Source organism: Tachysurus vachellii, chromosome 2 (genome assembly GCF_030014155.1).
Source record: "Tachysurus vachellii isolate PV-2020 chromosome 2, HZAU_Pvac_v1, whole genome shotgun sequence".
Taxonomy (NCBI): Eukaryota; Metazoa; Chordata; class Actinopteri; order Siluriformes; family Bagridae; genus Tachysurus; species Tachysurus vachellii.
Window position 1 is genome coordinate 32,509,497 of NC_083461.1, and position 22,477 is coordinate 32,531,973.

Consider the following 22,477-nt stretch of genomic DNA (forward strand, 5'->3'; position numbering starts at 1 on the left):
TTTTCTTTGTATGCTTCATTTTTGTGTCTGTGAACATGATGAAGCTGATGTGACTTGCCAAAAAGTTTTGTCTCGTCTGTCCAAATGACATTCTCTCTACATTCATGTATATCTCTCCGAGCTGTTTTATAAACTTGATTCATTACTGGTTTACAGTCGGGGCGTTGCGGCGGAGAACACGCTGATTTACAGAGTTTTTGTAAAGATTGTTCTGCCCCCTTTGACTTGTATGATATGTCAGTAATGCATTGCTGTATATTTATCCCTAGTACAAGTTTATTGAATTAACTGGTTTTGTATTTCTTCTCTCTTAAGCAGTTTCAGTGATTTTTAAATTAATCTGTTTTTAACGGTTATGCCTGGACTGTTATTTGTATTCTGTGTTCTTTTTTTTGTTTTGTTGTTTCTAATAGTGTATGTTTGCCGTATATATATCCACCTACGACTATCGGACGATGAACTGTGATTAGTGAGGCTTAACAGAGGGAGCGTATATTTGTGTCTTATTTTTGGTTTATCCTTTTTTATTGGTTTATCAATGTGTTAAATATTATGCACTGCTTTGTTGTGTGGTTTGTCCCTTCTGTAAAAGTGGATCCAATCTAGTTTCTTCTCAATTGTGGGTAAGTCTTTTTGGTTTAACTTATTTTCCTGGGTAACCCAGGTGGCATAGTTGGTTCCTTTCCATTCTCAATACTTTAACCAAAGGTTACATAAGTATTAGTTTAGGAGGTGTGCAGCCAATTTATTGTAAATTTTTTTCTTTGTCTTTTTCTGTATTAAGTTATTCTTATTGTATTTCACTAATATACAGTGGTGTGAAAAAGTATTGGTTCCTGATTTTATTTTTTATTTTTGCACGTTTGTCACACTTTTTGTTTCAGATCATGAAACAAATTAAAATATTAGTCAAAGATAAAACACACGGAGGCAAACAGTTTTTCACAGACGGCAATGTGGGTTTGGATTTCGTTTCCCTTAATAACAAAAACCTTCATTTAAAAACTGCATGTTGTGTTTACTTGCGTTATCTTTGACTACTATTCAAATTTGTCTGATGATCTGAAACAAAAAGTGTGACAAACGTGCAAAAAAATAAAAAAAATCAGGAAGGGGCCAACATTTCACACCACATACAGTATAGCTTGCAATTCCACAATAAAGGTGGCACAAAAACCAGCATTAGTTCACTTATTTACAAACTTAGGATATCATCAACCAAAAAGTAGTTTCAGTATTTTTTAAAAATATAAACATGATTGAGGAAAGAGAGGAGAGTGTCTGTGTCTGAATTCAAGGGTATGGAGGAGAATGAGTCAAGAAGAAGCTTACCCAGTCTCTGGACATTCATTTCAGAGAAGATCTGTGCAAGGAGCTGAAACTTTACGTTAAAGCCTTAAGCCTTAAAACCTTCAGGAATTGAAGAGTATCTGTATAGAGAAGTGGACCAAAATTCCTCCTGAGATATGTGCATACCAATTGACCAACTACAAGAAATGCCTGACCTCTGTGCTTGCCAACAAGGTTTTAAGTCATATTTTACTTAAGAATCAAATACCTATTTCACTCAATCAAATAAAAATTAATTTATAAACTTTTATTTAATGTTTTTTTTTCTGGATTTTTTGATTTTGTATTTTGTCTCTCTCTGTTAAAATAAACCTACCCTGAATTATTTTGGACGGTTTATTTCCTTGTAAGGGATTAAACTTACAAAATCAGCATGGGATCAAATAATTTTTCCCCCACTGTATGCAAATAGCTGAGTTGAAATTACTCAGTGAGATTTCTCCAAACAGTAGGTCATTTGCAACATTTGTTTGACAATTGCTTCTATCAGCAAACATAGCTCTTCTTTCTGTCCCCTCTTGTATCTCGAAGCCTTGATTTCTGGTGGCCATCGTTGACTGCAAATGTTAAGAAGTACGTCAAAGCCTGCGTTATTTGTGCCTGGTCAAGGACACCCTGACAACTGCCTTAAAGGCTTTTTGAACCCTTTCCTGTACCACAGTGCCATCCATGATCAGTTCTCAGTTTACTACCTCTGTTAGTGATGATTACCGTTGTAATTTCATACACCGCCAACAAATCCACCCTCCACCATGGGTCGGTCTCAGGGTTTGTGTGTGTGCATGGGCCAGAATACATGCTAGATGCTCTGTTGCCATCAATAGCAGAGGGAGCAAAGTAAGTGCTGCCTGAAGAAGTTTGGGTTGCTATGCCTCTTAGGGCAACATTGACTGGAGGGAATAAGAGAACACAACATTATACAAGTATAAGTTTTATCCTTGTCTGATTCACAAAAGCTATTGTATAAATAAATGTGTTACACTAAAGCAAAATCAAATATGTCAATATAATTGATGTAATGAATCACAAAGCATTCCTTTTGGTCATCTGATTTATTCTTTAAGAGATTAAAACTTTCATGGTTAAGAGCTTTTTATTTACAGCAATAGAGCACAGCATCAGTAATAGGACAAAACATCAATAACATTGCCATCTGAAATGTCAAAATGTGATTTTTGATTTGTGAAGAGAAATTGTTTTATTATAAGAATTATAAATTATAAATTATTATAAATTCTTAAAAAATAAATAGTGTTAATTTTTATACTTAACAAATGTTCAAAAGCAACCTTGGGGCTATATAAAAAAAAAAAAATGGCCAAAACCCCTGAATTTGGAATTAAAACTAACATGGGGTTTTGGCCTTCTACAAGTCTTTTGTTAAGGAAAACACTATTTTGCATGAATTCTGCTCACCTAATGGTTGTTGTGAATTCTGATTGATGCTGTTATCTGTAACTGCGAGCATCAATCAGAATTCACAACAACCATTAGAATGGTAAAAGAAAAAAATACTGGTCACTTCATGTGTTTTCTCTGATTCGATAGCTATCTGATTTGTTAAAACTGTTCCATTTACATTAGATCACATAAATGCGTCTTGGCGAATTAGATATCAATCCGATCTTTCTACTCCCGCCCAAAATGCAAATATATTTTACCTCATTTCCAGGGTAATTGAAATGGAACATGCTTTGGTGTATGCGGTTTTCAGAATGCAATCAAAAAGAAGATGTAAAAACTTACGACGGTTATGCTACAAAAAAACAGCATTTACTGTTTGCTGCATTTTCGCTGGCAGCAGCAGTGCATTTTAAGACCCAACGAGACACGTGGGTGAAAGTCACTTGCGAGTGATGTACTTCCGTTTGGGAGGAGTATAGCGCTGACGTATGTGGCTTGAACAACCACATTCATTTACACCTGTCCAGTTTCATGTGAAACGCATCCCAGACCACCCCCTGAAGTGGTGGTCCACATATTTATATTCGTCTCAAAAACGTTTCGGAGGGTATTTATACCTGGTCTTTTTACAATCGGATACTGTAGCTATGCGATCACAGAAAACGCATGAAGTGACCAGGTGTAAAAAGCCCCTCAGTGATGATAACATTGTAGTTAACAGTGATTACACAGAATAACCAAACACTGTACTAAACAGAGGGCAGAAGAGTTCAAGCTGACAGAAAGGTTACAGTAACAATTCTTTCAATTGTTTTGAGCAGAAAAGCCTTTTGAATCATACAACCTGAAAAATGCAAAATGTATTTAAAATTTGACTACAGAAACATTTGTGTGTAAACACTGGTGTTGTTTGTACATCCTGTTATTTATACTGTTCCAAATGTGTTCTACTTTATGACGATTTCGGACCTTCAGTGAGAAGAGGTCAACCCTGCGAGGATCCTGGGGCACCAAGAGATGTGCCAGCTCCAGTTGGATTCTGCTTCATGAGGATTTCAGACATTCAAAGAGAAGATGCCAACTACATGTGGTCTTTGAGAACAACATCCTCTTAATCAATGCATAACTGTCGAGCTGTCTATGACTGTACAAAGGACATTATTCACAATAACACTCTCAGAGGTTTATAACAGTTTATAATCACACCTTCAGTGTCGTTCATTCAAAGATGGGTTCACTTTTGTGCCTGGATCCTCTCAATGTTTCTTCCTGTTCCATCTAAAGGAGATTTTCCTTGCCACTGTCACCTCAGACCTTTATCATGTAACGGGGGAATTCCATTTTTACTCAGAGAAGGGGGGTACCGGGTCCGGCCCGTTATCCACTGCAGTAGTGGATAGGAAATCGGACAGATGTCCTGAGCAGATAGAGAAAGCGTGTGGCTGGGTAGGGAGTGATGACAGGATAGGATCAAAGTGGGGCAAATAGAAACAAGGAAAAGTGCAGGGATTAGCTTGTAATTGTGAATATCATCTATCTATCTATCTATCTATCTATCTATCTATCTATCTATCTATCTATATATATATATATATATATATATATATATATATATATATATATATATATATATATATATATATATATATTTTATGAACCAAAATTAACAAGTGAAGTTGGAATGCTTTTGATGACAGAGAACGCCCCAAGCGGGGCTCGATCCCTGGAATTGTTGGACTAAACCACTACCGTTACCACTATGTGCTCTGATTCAGTTTACCACTCTGAAACTTAGTCAGAATTCTTCTTTTCAAGCTTCTAGTCATTATATTTAGCTTATATATATTACCTCTCAGGATGTAATATGTAAATGTAAAATGTAAAACCTCCTGGTCCAGTCCCTGTCGGGTAACATCTGATAGATTATGTTCTCTCAACCAAAGTCATGGAGACTATATTGAGTCCTACCCTCTTCAGAACTGTAAATCTTTTCATGCTAGCGGATTAGCGTTTGGATTATTTCCCTTTCCGCTCCTGGATTTCTCTGTATTTCACAGATCTATGAACTGCTATCTGTGAGTTTTCTGTTTCCGTTGGATTATTCCTGCTCCGTGGATGGTTACCCTCTTCAGAACTGTGAGTTTTTTTTAAACTGAGAACTCTGAACTGCTGTTGTGGAACTCTGTCCAGATCCGTGGATCTTTTTCTATCCGTGAACCCTGTGTCCGCTTTAGGGATTTATTCCTTTTCAGGGTAGTAGCCTTCTGTAGCTTATTAGCTTTCTGGTTTCTGTTTTCTCTCTGTTAACCTGCTATGGTGTTCCTGTATTTTTGCTATTGTATATTGTTACTTCAGTTTTATGTTCTCTGATACTTTTAAGCATTGACAATGTATTGTACTTCTCTTAAGCTTCTCCTGTTTTGTTTCTGTTTTGTTATAAGCTTTCTTGTAGAGATGAGCCGGATACTCGGCTGAAACGAGTATCCGGTACGGATAAAGCACTTCTGCCGAGTATGAGTATTATACGAGTAATACGAGTCAATATCTGTGCTCGGATTGAATGAAAATCATCATTGGTAGCTGATTGTGTCAGCGTTCCTTGATAGGCTAGTCACAGCGCCCTTCACAACCTTCAGCTATCGCTAACCAGTAACCAGACACTGAGTGTCTGACACGTTGTTGCTGTATTTCATAAAAACATAAAGGTAGTAAGCTAGTGTTATAAATATTACAAATGAATTATTAAGCTACACACACACACTCACACACACACACCTGGTGTGGAAATAAAAAAATAAAAAAAGAACCAAAAAAAAAATAAAAAATCACACAGATCATAAAAAAAATTAAAAGTTAAAAAAGAAAGTTATGTTGTTCATTACATTTTACTTCATAATCGCACTGCATTGTTTTGTTTTCATTGTTGCAAAACCTGTTCTGTAATATAGTTCGTTTGCTATCGTGATCAAAACCATTGATCTGAAGCTCAATCCTGATGCTGTCCTGTAAATATTTTTCTAATCAGCAATAAATATAACAATTTCTGATCAACCCATATCAATTGCATGCTTAAAATAACATACCGGTTAAAGCCCCGCCCATTTCTGCCTACTTCCGGGTCAGGCCCCACCCACTCCGAGTACAGATACAGATACAGATAATTCATATGGTTAACAGATACAGATACAGATAATGCTGTACTCGCTCATCCCTACTTTCTTGGCAGTCTATTTAAGCTCTGTGTTGTGTCGGAGCTCAGAGACTGCCTCTAGGTGGACACATCGCAGGGTGAACCAGGGTCTTTTGTCTTCAGCCAATTATTAACTAAACTATATAAAACTTTGCTGGACTAACTATAACATATAGAGAATAAAACAATGAAGAGCCAGACCTGGATGAGAAGGAGCAAACTTCTTTATTGCAGTCAATCAGCCAACAATACCATTGAGCTCAAGGAAAATACCCACAACCAGATGCACAAGTAGATGGTCTAAAATCTCCAGGAAAATCCCCTTCATATATATACCCTGGCACCAGTGGACGCCTTCTCTTTTAATTGACATATTCAATTCTGTTTTTAATTGGCAATTTCCCATTATTTCTGAGTTGCACCTGAAACCCCGCCTAGTCATTTACATGGCTTCTCAGAATTCCCTTTATTTCCCAGAATTTACAAAATTGGCTCATACACCTCCTTACTGACTTAATATACTGTTTTCTGAAATCCCCTAATTTCCAGGAATAGAGGCCTGCCCATTACTCACATGCCCATTTATGGATTTTCCTGCCTATTTGATTTCATATTATTTTCAACCTTTTTCATCATTGATATTAAAAAAAATGCGCTTCCTTGTTCTATCACATTTTGCCGCTCAACTCTTCTATCAGAAATCTGGTGGATTAATTCCTCTGCAACTACAATGAGTAAGTCTCCTCATCCCTTTTCATTTTATTCTGTATTGTTACATAGTTATTTATTGATTATATTTTAATTCTGTGAGTTTTGATTATATTAATGCCTTGTCTCACATTGCTATTTATGTGCTTCGTGTAACTCTTGCTGCTATAATGCTATTGCTAATTTTGCTTATAATTCTATGTTAACTTGCTAAGCTCACTGTGTTCTCATGATCTCAGTCTGTCATTTCCCAGACTGGGCTTGCTCATGCATATTTTAAGCATTAGTTCCACTATTCCCACTAAGAGATACTCAATTCCCCTTTTCCCCTCAGATCCTCAGACATAGTCTCAGAAGGCCTATGCAGCTGGCAAAAAGATTTAGCCTGCTAGTCCCTCCCTTTACAGTAGGCCTACTCCAGCGGGTATTCTAACTTCATACCATCACTGGCAGCTGTCTTACATGGCAGGCGAGCTGTCACCAAGTTTTTGGAACACCTCAGTGCCTCTGAGTTGTCTGAGTGTCCCTTCATGTTGTCACACATTGTGAAGAAACCCTTTACTTCCACCCAAACCCTTCTGTGTGACACTACTTTGCAGTGGACCCAGACTGAGTGTTGCCATCATGTTGAGTCTTGCTGCCCTGAGCTTGAACCACTTGCCTCTCCTCCAGCTCCTCCTCCTTTGTCCCATATCTCCTACTTCACCAGCTTCTCCTTCAGATCCTAAGACTGGATCCCCAGGCCCACTTCTTGCTTCTCCTGGGCCTGCCAGTACTGAGTCAGGTTACATTAATTATTGAGTAATAACCTTTTTCCTAAATTTATGATTTTAATAAACTACTTAACCTGTTTACACTCTGGATCAGGTGTGGTTATTCCCCTTTTTTTTAATTATTATAACATCTGGTTCTTATGATTAATCCTATATGTCTTAGGACACCTATTATAATAATATTAAAGTATATGCTTTCAACCTTGGGGCATTCTTGGATTTTAATATATTTCTCAACATTACTCCAATTTAAAGCCGTAAAGCCTCATCTCTTTTCTCTATTAGCCTTTTGCGTGTACCTTACATTCTATTACCCAAACTATGGCCTCCTGATCCCTCAAACAGTTCCCTTATTTATATAATGCATAACAGCCATAAAGAGAAAATAAAAATTAAGAAATCAGAGAAATGAGAAATAGGAGATATAAAAAATCAATATTACATTTGGTTCAGCAGGAATTACACAGTTCAGCAGGAATTTTTATCTCAATATCACTCTTCTATTCAGGCCTATTCACAGTGAGTTTCACCACAGCTGGTTATGCTTACCACAACTATAAATAGCAGTATTCACTCATGAGACTTCACACTCACACAGACTTACACTCACATACATAGTTAACTACTACTAGTGGGCCTTTCCCTTTGCTATTTCCCATCCAGCTCTTATTCACCCTTGGGGATATACACTGTTGGGGAACTCAGAGCCCTATGCTGAGTCTTGCTGCCTAGGCACACTTCTTGCATCTCCTGGGCCTGTCAGTGCTGAGTCTGGTTACTTTAAATATTATTATTATTATAATAACCTTTTTTTTAAGTTTATGATTTTAATAAACTAGTTAACCTGTTTACACTCTGGCTCAGGTTTCATTATTCTCCTTCTTTTAATTATTATAAAATCTGGGTCTTATGATTAATCCCATATGTCTTAGGACACCTATTAGCATTCATTCATCATTCATCTTCTACCGTTTATCCGAACTTCCTCGGGTCACGGGGAGCCATCTCAGGCGTCATCGGGCATCAAGGCAGGATACACCCTGGACGGAGTGCCAACCCATCGCAGGGCACACACACATACTCATTCACTCACGCAATCACACACTAGGGACAATTTTTCCCAGAGATGCCAATCAACCTACCATGCATGTCTTTGGACCGGGGAGGAAACCGGAGTACCCGGAGGAAACCCCCGAGGGGCGGGGAGAACATGCAAACTCCACACACACAAGGTGGAGGCGGGAATCAAACCCCGACCCTGGAGGTGTGAGGCGAACGTGCTAACCACTAAGCCACCGTGCCCCCCGACACCTATTATAATAATATTAAATAATATATTATATATTATAATAATATTAAAGTATAAGCTTTCGACCTTGGGGCATTCAATTTCTCAACAGATGCCTCCCTCAGATTTTTCCCTCCAGCTTTTGTCTGTTAAAACCCCTTTAATTCTTTTCTGTGTCTCTGAATCTGGGTCTTCCCCTGTCAATGCTTGACAGTACCATCTGACCAACCATGGACTTGTTAGCCGAATTTGCACTACAGCCATGGGCAATGGGTGTAATTGCATGGCACTGTAATGTATGATGTCTTCTACTTCTCTTGTCCAGGCCATAGAGTTTGGATGGTGCCGCATTTCAGTTAATGAAAGGGAGCGATGGATGTCCTATGGACTATGTCTGTACTGTGGTCAAGCGGGTCACTTGGTGGCCACTTGCCCAGCAAAAGTTTGGGCTCATCATTGAGCAAAAGTGCAGCTACAGATTATTCAATATCTTGCATGATAAATAAAATGTCAAATGTTTTGGGGAATGGAATGGTCTGAGCAAGGATATATTAAGATATAAAAAGATGTAAAACATACACATTAAATAAATGATAATAAAAAAATCCAATTAATAATTGTAGTAAGCATGAATCAATAACCGATTATAACTAGTAAGTTGCTTTACTGAGACTAATCAGTCTACAAGTTTTGTACATTTAAGTTTTTACAGAAAGGAAGACAGTTCATAGTGGATACATTTATCCAAGCCTTATTCTTACATGATCTCATACATAAAACATTACCTGTGACAAAATGTGATAAAACAAAAAGAATACATTTATTAAGTGTGTGAAAATTTGGTTAAATCTTAAAATATTTGATTGGATGAGGGGTGATTAATTCTATATATTCCATATCTCATAGCTATATTAAAAGAAGATTTGGAAAAAAATAAAATCATCATCTTCGTCATCGATCATGATTTGTTTTTTTCTGTTCTGCAAACTTTTTTTGGAACTTAAATTTTTGTAACATAACATAATTTGTCACTTTGCCAGAAAGCTAGTGAATACATCTACTCAATTATAATTAGTGATTAGTGTGAGAAGCATAATCCTACCATAATATTTAACTATTATGTTAGGTTCAAACCTAAGCTTGACAATTGCCCATATATATATATATTCCTATTCCTAAATATACAAATTTGTATAACAAAAAGCTACAAGAACTATTTAGCTTTGCTCAATTAGATTATATATTATACATTTATACTTCTCACCAGTAATTTATCACCTAGACAGCTGTTCCATATGCACACACAAACCTTACTTTTTCGAGTTCATTGTTCATGTTCCTTGACCGCTTCTTCTTCTTCTTCTTCTTCTTCTTCTTCTTCTTCTTCTTCTTCATCTTCTTCTTCTTCTACTTCTTCGCATTTAAGATACTTAGTCATATCACTTAGGTAAAAAAAATACACAAATGAGTAAAGAACTAGGTAACAGCCAAACTGTTCTACAAAATTCAAAGAAAATATCAAGAGAGATTTAAGTATATTTAATACAAATCATACCACAGTACTGCTTAAGGTCAGAAGGCTGCGATTCATAGCGTTGGTTCATCTTAAAAAAATCATTCTAACTTATCCTATCTATAATAGTAATTCATTTACAAGGATTTGTGTGGCTAACACTTTGCAACTAAGTCTAATAATAACAGATTTATGTTATTTATGAAAAAAGAAATAAAATTAATTAGTGATTTTATTATATTTATTAATTTTATTATAAAATAAATTATATGATGATGCTTTCTTGTCTTGTGAATGTGCTACATCATTAAATGTAAATAGCTGAAAGTGTCATTCAGTGCAAAATTGCAAATTGTAATTGTGCTTAAGTTGTTTTGCTATATAGGAAGACATGCTATAATTGGAAAATAATCAAAATAACTGGGTGGTAACAGTAACTCCACGTCACATTAGTCCCCATCACTGATTATTTTCCAATAACAGCATGCATGGTCATGCAAGTAAAGAATTTTACTAAACCATTTTTAAATGATCAAAGCTATTCTAAGCCTAATATATATATATATATATATATACGTATATATATCAAAATAACTGGGTGGTAACAGTAACTCCACGTCACATTAGTCCCCATCACTGATTATTTTCCAATAACAGCATGCATGGTCATGCAAGTAAAGAATTTTACTAAACCATTTTTAAATGATCAAAGCTATTCTAAGCCTAATATATATATATGTATACGTATATACATATATATATTAGGCTTAGAATAGCTTTGATCATTTAAAAATGGTTTAGTAAAATTCTTTACTTGCATGACCATGCATGCTGTTATTGGAAAATAATCAGTGATGGGGACTAATGTGACGTGGAGTTACTGTTACCACCCAGTTATTTTGATATATATATACGTATATATATATATATATATATATATATATATATATATATATATATATATATATATATATATATATATATATAATAGGTATAATATATATTATAATATAATATTATTATATAATATATATATATATTATTTTTATTATTATTAAAATTATTATTTTATTATTTATATATATATATATATATATATATATATATATATATATATATATATATATATATATATATATATATATTTTTTTTTTTAATATTCTTAGTATTGTACATAGTATGGCTGCCACATGTCAATAATTTCTAATAAAACAGTGCTTAATTTACTTGAAAGGCATGTAGAGGGCAAGAGTCTGAGATCAGGTGCAAAGTTTAATCATACAAAGGAGGGGGCGAAAGTTAATACTAGTAGTAGTAGTAGTAGTAGTAGTAGTAGTAATAATACTCTTTTAAGATTTCTTACCCTTTTCTAATTTTCAGTTTTAATTTCTGGTCCCACTGTCCATCGAATATGAAATAATGACGGCTGGACAGACTTTATCTATGGAAGAAAATGACTGTTGTTATGCAATAACTTATTTACCTTTTATTTAATTACTGACCAGCTCATCTGATGTTTTCCATTTATTTTGTAGAAAGAAACCACCACTGAAGCACCCTTGATAAATTATATTATTTGGGTGGCAAAACATTCTCAGCACAGCAGTGATACTAAAATTCTGGTGCAATGTTGAATGTATTTTTATGTGCAAAAGTAACAATGGGTTTGGTCACTGCTGGGTTAAGAAAAATAATTACAGGTGAGGCAACAAACTGTACGGTAGAGGGAATACAAGCTAAAGTACTACACTTATTAATGGGCAATATGTGTAGCTACAAGATATTTGTAGTAAACTGAATGTATATTCTCACAAACACAAACCTTTTGATGAACTTCCTCCCATATGGTAGGGTTGCTGAGATCCTCACTGCTGTTGAAATTTAATTTCAGAAATGCCCTCTTAGTAACACGGGCTATAAAAAAAATCAATGCTAATATTTAGCAACTGTGAAATGGATGACTTTAAACTTATATGAAATTGGGAATTGAATATAAAAATGTAATCTAAAACACCATAGACTTCCACTTCACAGAGGCTGACAATGTGGTTAGGACCGGGAATGATGATGTTCACGTAACGACCAGACATATTGCAGGTGTAGTTTACAGAGGCAATAGCAGGTATGCTAGAGATAACAGCACAACTACAGAGGAAGAGAGAAAATAATAGGGGGTAAACTTTTACCACTATGTTAATACAAAGTTATTATTGCTTTATAAATGATTTAAAATGTTAAGAAGTAATTATAAGATAATTCTAAAATTATAAGAAGTACAAACTTATGAACACAGTTTTATGAATATATTCTGTAAGAGTTTAAATGATTGGCAAATAAGGCATACACACTTTATTTATAACTTTACAACTAAAAATGTCTACAACTAAAAAATGCCAAAAATGCTTTATAAGTATGTATAAAAAATAATTCTCCATAATTCTACATTATATTATTATATTAATTATGTGGTAAAGTTTAAATGCATACAAATAATTGTTAATAAAAACACTTATAGGCAAGCATTAATAACACTCTTTAAGTAAACTCTCTTTAATTTGATATTTTTGTATAATTTTTCACCTGGGGTTATTGTTGCCGTTGTTGATTGAGGAGTTCCCAATGTGAATCTCAGCACCATTTATTCGTTCTGGACAGCAATCACCTCTGTTAGTGACGATTACCATTATAATATCATACACTGCCAACAAATCCAAACTCCACCATGGGTCGGTCTGAATGTTTGTGTGTGTGCATGATCCGGAACGCATGTTAGAGTTTCTGTTGCCATCAATAGCAAAGGGAGCATGGTAACTGTTAGCGTATGAAGAGGATTGTGTTGCTATTCCTCTTAGGGCCACATTGACTGGAGGGAATAAGAGAACACACACACATGAAATATATATACCTTGTAAGTTTTATTTATGTCCTATTTTTCTACATTGAAATTGTATACTAAAGCTGGCATGCACTATACATGACTATGAAAAACCTTAAAATAAATTTATATCATATCCATCAGAATGTTGTTTAAAAACATTTCAGTTAAAATATCTAGGCATAAGGAAAATCTCACTGTTTGTACAGTGCAGTTAACATGAACAATATAACTATCATGACCAAATAATTAATTGTGAATATTAAATATTCAAAATACTGAACATATTTTGTCTTTGTACATTTTTTTTATAATATTTAAAACAATTTTAAAGATTTTAGGAATCTCATTGTGGTCTCAGATATGTGGACCCAATTAATGTGTACATAAAATATTTTAACCTTGCTGATGGGTCAGTTTCCACTGCAGTGAGAAAATGCATACCCCTGTGCAAAAATACATTATTTGATATTATACATTTGATTATGTGTCTGTTTAGGCAGAGACATAAGTTCAATTTCAACTTTATTTATATAATAGGATTAACATAAGGCATAATGTATTTATTTTCATTGGTATAATTAGAGAAATTAATTAATTATTAATTAATATTGAATTAATTAATTCAATATATAATAGAAATGAAATGTGTACATATATATATATATATATATATATATATATATATATATATATATATATATATATGAGAGAGAGAGAGAGAGGGAGAGGGAGAGAGAGAGAGAGAGGGAGAGGGAGAGAGAGAGAGAGAGAGAGAGAGAGAGAGAATTGTATATAACAAACAGTAATTTTAAAACTATTACTGGAATCATTTTGATACTTGAAATCAGTGTTTACCTAAAGTAAGAAGCAGGGGCCTTTGTGAAGTCTCCATTTTCTATTTAAAAAAAAAGAAATTCAGATATATAACCAAACTCAACAAAGGAAAGAGAAATAGCAAATTGAGAAAGCAATGTTGTACTCATTAGTTAAGAATCAGACTTTTACTGTGCAAGTACATTAAGTATGTATGATAGCAAATATATAATGTAACGACAAATAAAGTCAAAGATTAGAAAGATTTCTTACTTTTCTTGATGAAGGTCAGAGAGTTTCAGAGAGGTCAGAGAGTTTTAAACTCTAAGCTGTCCACTGATGTTTTCGTGAGTGAGTATGGGATTTATTTAAAAGGCAAATGTACTTTGTTTTACAAATGGAAATTAGATTGTCTCAGATGACAATCCATAACAAAGTTTAAAAACACATGATGCAAAAGGTTTCCATTTAGGTTTTATACTGTATATACAGAAATGCATTATACAAGTATAGGTTTTATCATTGTCTCATTCACAAAAGCTATTGTATAATTTATTCACAAAGCTATTGTATATTTAGTGTTACACTAAAGCAAAATCAAATATGTCAATAGAATTGATGTGATGTGATTAATCACAAAGCATTCCTTTTGGTCATCTGATTTATTCTTTAAGAGATTAAAACTTTCAGGGTTAAGAGCTTTTCATTTCCAGCAATAGAACACAGCATCAGTAACAGGACAAAACATCAATGGCATTGCCATCTGAACTGTCAAAATGTGTAGATTTGTGATTTGTGTTAGAATTGTGTTTTATTATAAGAGAAAATTCTTGAAAAATAAATATATTGTTGTAATTTTTTATACGGGGGCACGGTGGCTTAGTGGTTAGCACGTTCGCCTCACACCTCCAGGGTTGGGGGTTCGATTCCCGCCTCCGCCTTGTGTGTGTGGAGTTTGCATGTTCTCCCCGTGCCTCGGGGGTTTCCTCCGGGTATTGCGGTTTCCTCCCCCGGTTCAAAGACATGCATGGTAGGTTGATTGGCATCTCTGGAAAATTGTCCGTAGTGTGTGATTGTGTGAGTGAATGAGAGTGTGTGTGTGTGTGTGTGCCCTGTGATGGGTGGGCACTCCATCCAGGGTGTATCCTGCCTTGATGCCCGATGACGCCTGAGATAGGCACAGGCTCCCCGTGACCCGAGGTAGTTCGGATAAGTGGTAGAAGATGAATGAATGAATGAACGAATTTTTTATACTTAACAAACCTTAAAAAAGCAACCTTGGGCCTAAATTAAAATTGTCTAACATTTAAGTCTTAAATCCAAATTCAGGGGTTTTGGCCTTCTACAAGTCTTTTGTTTAGGAAAGTACTATTTTGCATGAATTCTGCATTAGGTGATTCATAGCTCCTTGAGTGCCAGAAGTTATTTGCTTCTGCAGGATGTTCTAAAGCTAAGCTCATTCATGTGGCAGCTGTGCAATACATAAAATCATGCAGTTACAGATAATTCAGTCAGAATTCACAACGACCATTAGAATGGTGAAAAACCAATCTTAGTAATCTCAGTGATGAATTCATTGTTGTTGTCCTTTCCCCAGACTCCAGTTATGTTGGCTTTTTAAACACAACCCCCACCTGGACTGGGCCAGTGGGCATGTCTTGGACTAGGGCTCCAACTGCTAGTCTTCAAAGCCTTCTCAGCCTTACTCCTGCTTTGGCTCCGGTGGCCAAAGGACCACATACTGACCTTAGTCTGGTTCCCGCATTATATCATGACCTGGGGGAGTTCTTCAGCATGACTAAGGCCCTGCCTCCTCACCGGTCCTACAACTGCACCATTGAGCTTCTCCCCAGTTCCATGCCCCCTTGAGGCTGGTTTTACAACCTTACCAATCCTGAAAGGGAGGCTATGACCTAGTACATCCAGGAACCTCTTACGACTGACTTAAGCCACCCCTTCTCCCCCAATGTTGCCGCCGTTGATGTCCTTCACCTTTAAGCTGCTTCAGGGAGCCACCATATTCTCTAAGCTCGACCTTCGCAAAGCTTCGAGTAGAAGACGGCTTTCAAAATTTTGTCTGGCCATTACGAGCATTTAGTCATGCCGTTTGATCTCAATAATGCGCCGGTGGTCTTCTAGGCTCAGATTAACAACGCTCTGCAGGATATGCTCAACCGGTTTGTATTTGTGTACCTAGACGATATCCTCATCTTTTCCCGATCCATGGAGGAGCATCAGAGCATGTCCGGGCCGTGCATTGCTGCCTTCTCCATCAGCACCTCTTTGTTAAGGCTGAGAAGTGTGAGTTCCAGGTCACCCCCACCTTCTTGGGGTTTGTCCTCTCAGCTGAAAACATTCTTTTAAAAAAAAAAAAAAAAAAAAACTTTTACATTTACGTTAAACTTATGTTTACCTAAACCAGAACGTTTCACATTCTAAACAAACCCATACTTGATTTTTCTTTTCAAGATTTTTAATGTTGTTTTTATATTTTTATGTTTCTTTATCTTTTCTTGCATTATGACTTCATCCTGAATTCTCAGAGTCAAAAACCCTCCACCAGCTGTTTCTTGCTTGGAAAGTTTGGGCCTTTCTCAGATACAATTACATTCAACTTTTAAAATTCTCATTATAATTTAACATGAAACATATATATAAAAAAAATAGGATCTCTTATTCCTATCATTATGGGGTTTTATTTTTACATTTTGCACTGTGAATCATTCTTATTTTGTGTTGACAAAACATCATGGGTATGTCAGAGTCACTTTCTATTTTCATGTTAATTAATCTAAACACATTACTATTTTATGCATTTTGAATTACATATTTAGTTTTGTGCCAGAGTGAACTTTATGTTCTACAAACCTTTAGCAATATGCTTCAACAATGCATGAATTCTCAAATATTTGAACTGAATGTGTTCCACAGGAAAAACCCTGCTATGAACAATCTACATGTCCTTAACTTCAAGTTCAGAAGAGGTACAATTAATGATGCTGTGCAGGCTCTATATATCTGATAAGACTTGCCAAACTAAGGATGTTCATAAACTACACAAAGCCTATTAATTCTTAACAGATGCACCTAAAAAACTGGTGTTCAAAACTACTCATGACGGCACCTCATCTTTTGCAATTACACAAATTCATAGAGGAATAAAATATATCTGACATGAAAGATTTTATTTTATTTATTTCTTATTTTGGTTATTCTAATAAGGTATACTTTCTTTAATAATAAATCATTTACAGGAACTTGTACTGCAGCAGGAAAGTGTTCAGGACAGAGTGAGGAAAGTGAGGAAGGTTTTATTATAACTACTATTATATGTGATCATTGGAACTATCATATCTTGTGGACGTTCAACAGCATTGCAATATATGTAAAAAGTACAATATCTCAAATTTATTTTATAAAGTAGGGACCTAGAAATTTTGAATATAAAATATTAAAAACAATAAGCATTTGCTTTCTTTATTTCAAATTCTTCAAGAGTCTGATAGATACATTGAATAGGTCTGATAGATACATTGTCATTTTGCATTGTTACAATAAAATGTATTGAATCATTCAAAGTTTATTGCAATACATGCTAACACTACAGGTTATTTTTAACTATACTTAAAATAAGAGTTTGCCCTAAAATAAGTGTAGGCCTCTGTAAAAGATCTATTTTCTACTCAAGATGTCAAATAGAAAATTTACACCTAACATAGCATTCACCAGTTAAGAATCACTTTTACTGTGCACATACAATTATAAAGTACATCATACAAATATACAAGTATACAAGTACAAATATAGAATATATTAACTTAACAGCACATCTTTGACAGTTTACTTACTGTATCTTGCTCTACATTGGTCAGAAAGTAAATATAAAATATTTATTTAAATGCAAATAAGCGACCCTATCCACCCAGTCTATACCTCTATCCTCTATCAATATGCCTAATTAAAATCCACCAAGGAACTGCCATATTCTCACAGAAAGTAATAATAATAATAATAATAATAATAATAATAATAATAATAATAATAATGAAAAAAAGTTACTAATTACAATAGGCCCCTTGCACATTATTATTATTATTATTATTATTATTATTATTATTATTATTATTATTATTATTATTATTATTATTTTTTTTTTTTTTTTACTCTAAAAGCATGATCTATCAGTGAGCATCAGTGTATGATGTGAGCATCAGTGTACTTTTATGTGATCGAATATCATCCATATATCCTGTTATGTTTTTGTATCAGTTAGTGATTATAAACAGTTATTGTCCAGTAGATGGTGTTGTGATTCCGTTGTGTTGGTATCTACAAACGAGAAAGAACAAGAGTGAGTGCCTAAAGCAGAGGCATTCAACTAAAATTTAAAGAGGTCCAGTAAGAGAATATTTCTTGAAGCAAAGGTCCGGAAGATCATAATGTCTAACTAGTTAGTGTGATATATATTTAAGTAGCCTAGTAGTTGTATCAACATCTGCAAGCAATCAATACCTGACTGTCAAATTAAATAAATTCATTACAATTCAAAAACCTTTTGACAATATTTATTGTCACGTAACATAGAACTGAACACATGTATGATTGTAGATATGTAAATCATTCTCTCATTAAATAAATAAAAGTAGGGCTACATTTCAAAACAAGATAAAATAAATAAAATGTGAAAATTGTGTATGTTTAAATAAAGTGCTTAACTTTCCCTCTCTCAGTGAGAGAACTGAGCTCTAGCTTGGCTTGGGTTAGGGTTAGGGTTAAACCTGGGCTTGAATGGAGTCAGGGCCGTTCTCATACATATGTGTATGAGAGTCTAGTCTGTTAAAAATGTATGATAAAACTGCTGAGTATTAGATACTTTAGTGATATTTTAGAATTTGTCTTCTCTAGTTTTATATCACAATAGTTAATATAGTATTATTGCAACAGTGTTGTAACATTGTTTTGGAACATAATAGGATCATTATTTGTTTAGTTACTTAATTACCTACTATTTACTCAATTAGGTAGTCAATAGGTACTCTCTCCCCATACTCAGGGAAGCAAGATGGGTCTGATTGGCCTGATGATGTTGTAGTTTAAGATTTTATATTTGGTCCATTTCTCATGAGTCCTACATGCAAATATTTTTTTCCCCACTGATTTATTATTATTATTATTATTATTATTATTATTATTATTATTATTATTATTATTATTATTATTAATCACACAAAGTTTGATAATTTTAAAAATTAACAAATCTGACTTTTTCAAAATAGTCCCGGAATTTTGGATAAATCTCTACAAATAAACTACTAAGCATTGTACACAATACTGCTGTCAATCAGTTCTAATGAGGCTGTAATTAATTAGCTTGAAAAGCTGTATTGTGCTTGCATGGATTCACACTTATCTTGAAAGATATGTACAGGATAAGATTCTGATTATAGACATACAAATGGGGTGGGGCAAAGTCAGGTAGCTGTATCTCAGAAGGTCCTGGGATCAAGCTGAAATTTGGTATATTTCTTATATATCTTTAAGTAAATTCTGATAACATAATTTTTTAAAAGATGTGGCTGTCATCGGCTAATCAGATATCAAAGGATATTTGAAAATGTTCCCATTAAGCTACCTGATGCAGTCTTACTCGAACTGGCCACCCAGAGGTGGCTTTTTTATTCACAGGGGTCAGAGTGAAGTTCAAATAACTATCTGTCTGGAACCAAAATTAAAATTAAGCTGATACAGTATATGATGTGTCCTCTCTTTCTGCTAATTTCTAACTGAATTTATACAGCAGATTTCTAGGAAACACAATTAGCACAAAGATACCATCTCAAAATATGATAAGTATGTTAATGTATGATCCATGTATCTGGGCACTGGAGTGTTTATATGCATAGAGTCCTTGCACCCTGCAGATCAGGGTTTGTATCTTTTATTATTATTATTATTATTATTATTATTATTATTATTATTATTATTATTATTATTTTTTTTTTTTAGTGTGGTTGTTATTGTTGGTTTTATTATTTTTATAATTATTGTTGTCGTTATTATTATTATTATTAGTAGTAGTAATTAAGTAGAATAGTAGAAGTAATAGAAGTAGTAGTTGTTGTTGTAGTAATAGTAGTACTCTTTTAAGCATTCTTACCATTCTTCAAGTGTTAGGTTTCAGTTCTGGTTCCTTTGTCCAACGGATTTGAAATACTGATGACTGGATGTTGGCAGATTTGATCTATATAGAAAAATGACTCATTACTATGTGCTATAGTGCTATGAGTCATACCCAATGAGTATAGCTACAAGGTATGTTTACCAAATAAACTGACAAATGAGTGTACATTCTCACAAACACACACCTTTTGAAGAATTTTGTCCCTCATGGTAAGGTTGCTGAGATCCTCAATGCTGTTAAACTTTATTCTCAGAAATACCCTTTTAAAAACAGGGACTGCAAAAAAGTCAACAATGTTGATATTTAGCAAAAAAAAAATTAATAATTTAAATAAAATTGTGAATTGAATTTAAGGTGGAACCTGCAACTCCATAGACTTCAACTTCACATAGTGTGAGGAACTGGGTAATACTGGGAATAATAATATTCGTGTAACGACCCCGCATATTGCAGGTGTAATTTTCAGAGGCACCAGCAGGGATGCTAGGGATAACAACACATCTACCGAAAGAGAAAATAAAACAACAAAGGCGGAATGTACTGTATTAAGTCACTGTCAAATATTGATTCATGTTTAATCATTTTTTTATAAAAATGTCACCACCATTAAGTTGATTTTTATATTTTTTTATATATTTCATTTTTATATAATATACATTTTTTATATATTTTAAAATTTTATAAAAGTGTGCAGAATATTTTTTTAATGACACATTATACTTTTTCATTATACATTTCATTTATATTCAAGATTATATTTATTAAAACATTTTTTTTTTTCATTTTCACCTGGGGTTATTGTTGCCGTTGTTGATTAAGGAGTTGCCAATGTGGATCTCAGCACCATTTATACGTTCTGCACAACAGTCAGCTCTGTTAGTGATAATTACATTACTAATGTCATACACCGCTAACAAATCCACCTTCCACCATGGGCCAATCTGAGCATTTGTAGTAGTACATGAGTAGGAATTCATGTTAGATGCTCTGTTGCCATCAATAGCTAAAGAAGCATAGAAACTGACACTGTATGAAGATGATTGTGTTGCTATTCCTTTCAAGGCCACATCGACTGAGAAGAAGAAAACGTATTTAGACAAAACATATATAAAAGCACATTCAAGTGCACGCACAAATACTATATACACATAATATATACATTTTTAATGTAAATAAATTCTTACCTTGTTGATGGGACAGTAACCACTGCATTGAGAAAATGTATATCCCTGTGGAAAAATTATATTTTCTATTGTTATTCCTGTGATTGTGTGATGGCTTATTGGGAGACATAATAGAAATAACATGTACAGTAACAGGTATTTTCAAAATATTAAAATATAAAAAGATATTCTTATTTTAAATTCTTAAAAATATTTCTAGGAGAAATTAAATCAATTTTAAATCAATTTTACAAAATCAACTTTAAATCATTTTGATGCTTGAAACCAGTGTTTACCTAAAATAAAAAGCATTGGCTTCTGTGAATTCTCCATCTTCTGTTCAAATAGAAGATAACTTCAGATTTACATCCTTAATGAAATTCAAGAAAAAGTAATGAGAAAACTAGTTGCAAAATCAATATAGCATTCACTAATTAAGAATCACATTTTTGATGTGCTTTTAATAAAGCAAATTATATGGCAATTATATTAAGTATTAAGCCAAATAAAGGCCAAATAATGTAGAAGGATAGAAGGATTTCTTACCTTGCTTGACATGTATCAGAAGGTCATTTCTTAGTCGTTTTTAAACTAGAAGCTGTCCACTGGTGTTTTAAGAAACGATTATGTACAGTAGTTCATTTAAAAGGCAAATGCACCCTATTTAAAAAATAGGTTTGCCCCAGATGACAGTGAAAAACAAAGTTTGATGATGAAAAAGTTTTCAGTTATGTTTTAGATATACACAAATACATTATACAAGTATCAGCTTTTGTTCAGCATAACAATTGATTCTTGAGTCTACAGATAAGTGTTTCAGTTAGTATTTACATGAACCGACTTTACACAGATTTTTACACAAAAACATACACCATGTTAATGAGAAAAAAGAAGAAAATTGCCAGACTGGATTAATCTGGTGAGAAAGGTTACAGTAACAATAATCCGTTGTTGTAGAGAACAGAAAAGCATCTTGGATAATAAAACATGTAAACGAGAACCTCTGTGTCAGCCAAGATCAGGAATCTGAGGCTACAGTAAGCACAGAAATGACAGCGTTATCTTAGCACCATAAATTGTAACCTGCTGCAGGTGGTATAATAATGTGGAAATATTTTCTTTCAATTATTTCATATCAAGCCATGGCGTTCTTAATAATGTGACTACATCAAGTTTTATAGAAGTAAAATCTCAGTTTAAGTACTTGCAAATACTT

At 34.0% G+C, this 22,477-nt stretch overlaps 1 protein-coding gene across 1 annotated transcript; it reads right to left on the reverse strand.

Annotated features, from left to right (window-relative positions):
- Positions 1 to 11,595: 11,595 nt before the first annotated feature.
- Positions 11,596 to 21,594, reverse strand: LOC132858232 (uncharacterized). Its single transcript, XM_060888478.1, has 12 exons — positions 21,558 to 21,594; positions 21,283 to 21,327; positions 20,888 to 21,170; positions 20,460 to 20,599; positions 20,283 to 20,374; positions 20,093 to 20,158; positions 13,960 to 13,999; positions 13,503 to 13,547; positions 12,807 to 13,089; positions 12,219 to 12,371; positions 12,043 to 12,130; positions 11,596 to 11,667 (listed from the first exon to the last, which is right to left on the reverse strand). The coding sequence occupies exons 1-12, from the start codon at positions 21,592 to 21,594 to the stop codon at positions 11,596 to 11,598; spliced, it is 1,344 nt and encodes a 447-aa protein (XP_060744461.1).
- Positions 21,595 to 22,477: the final 883 nt, after the last annotated feature.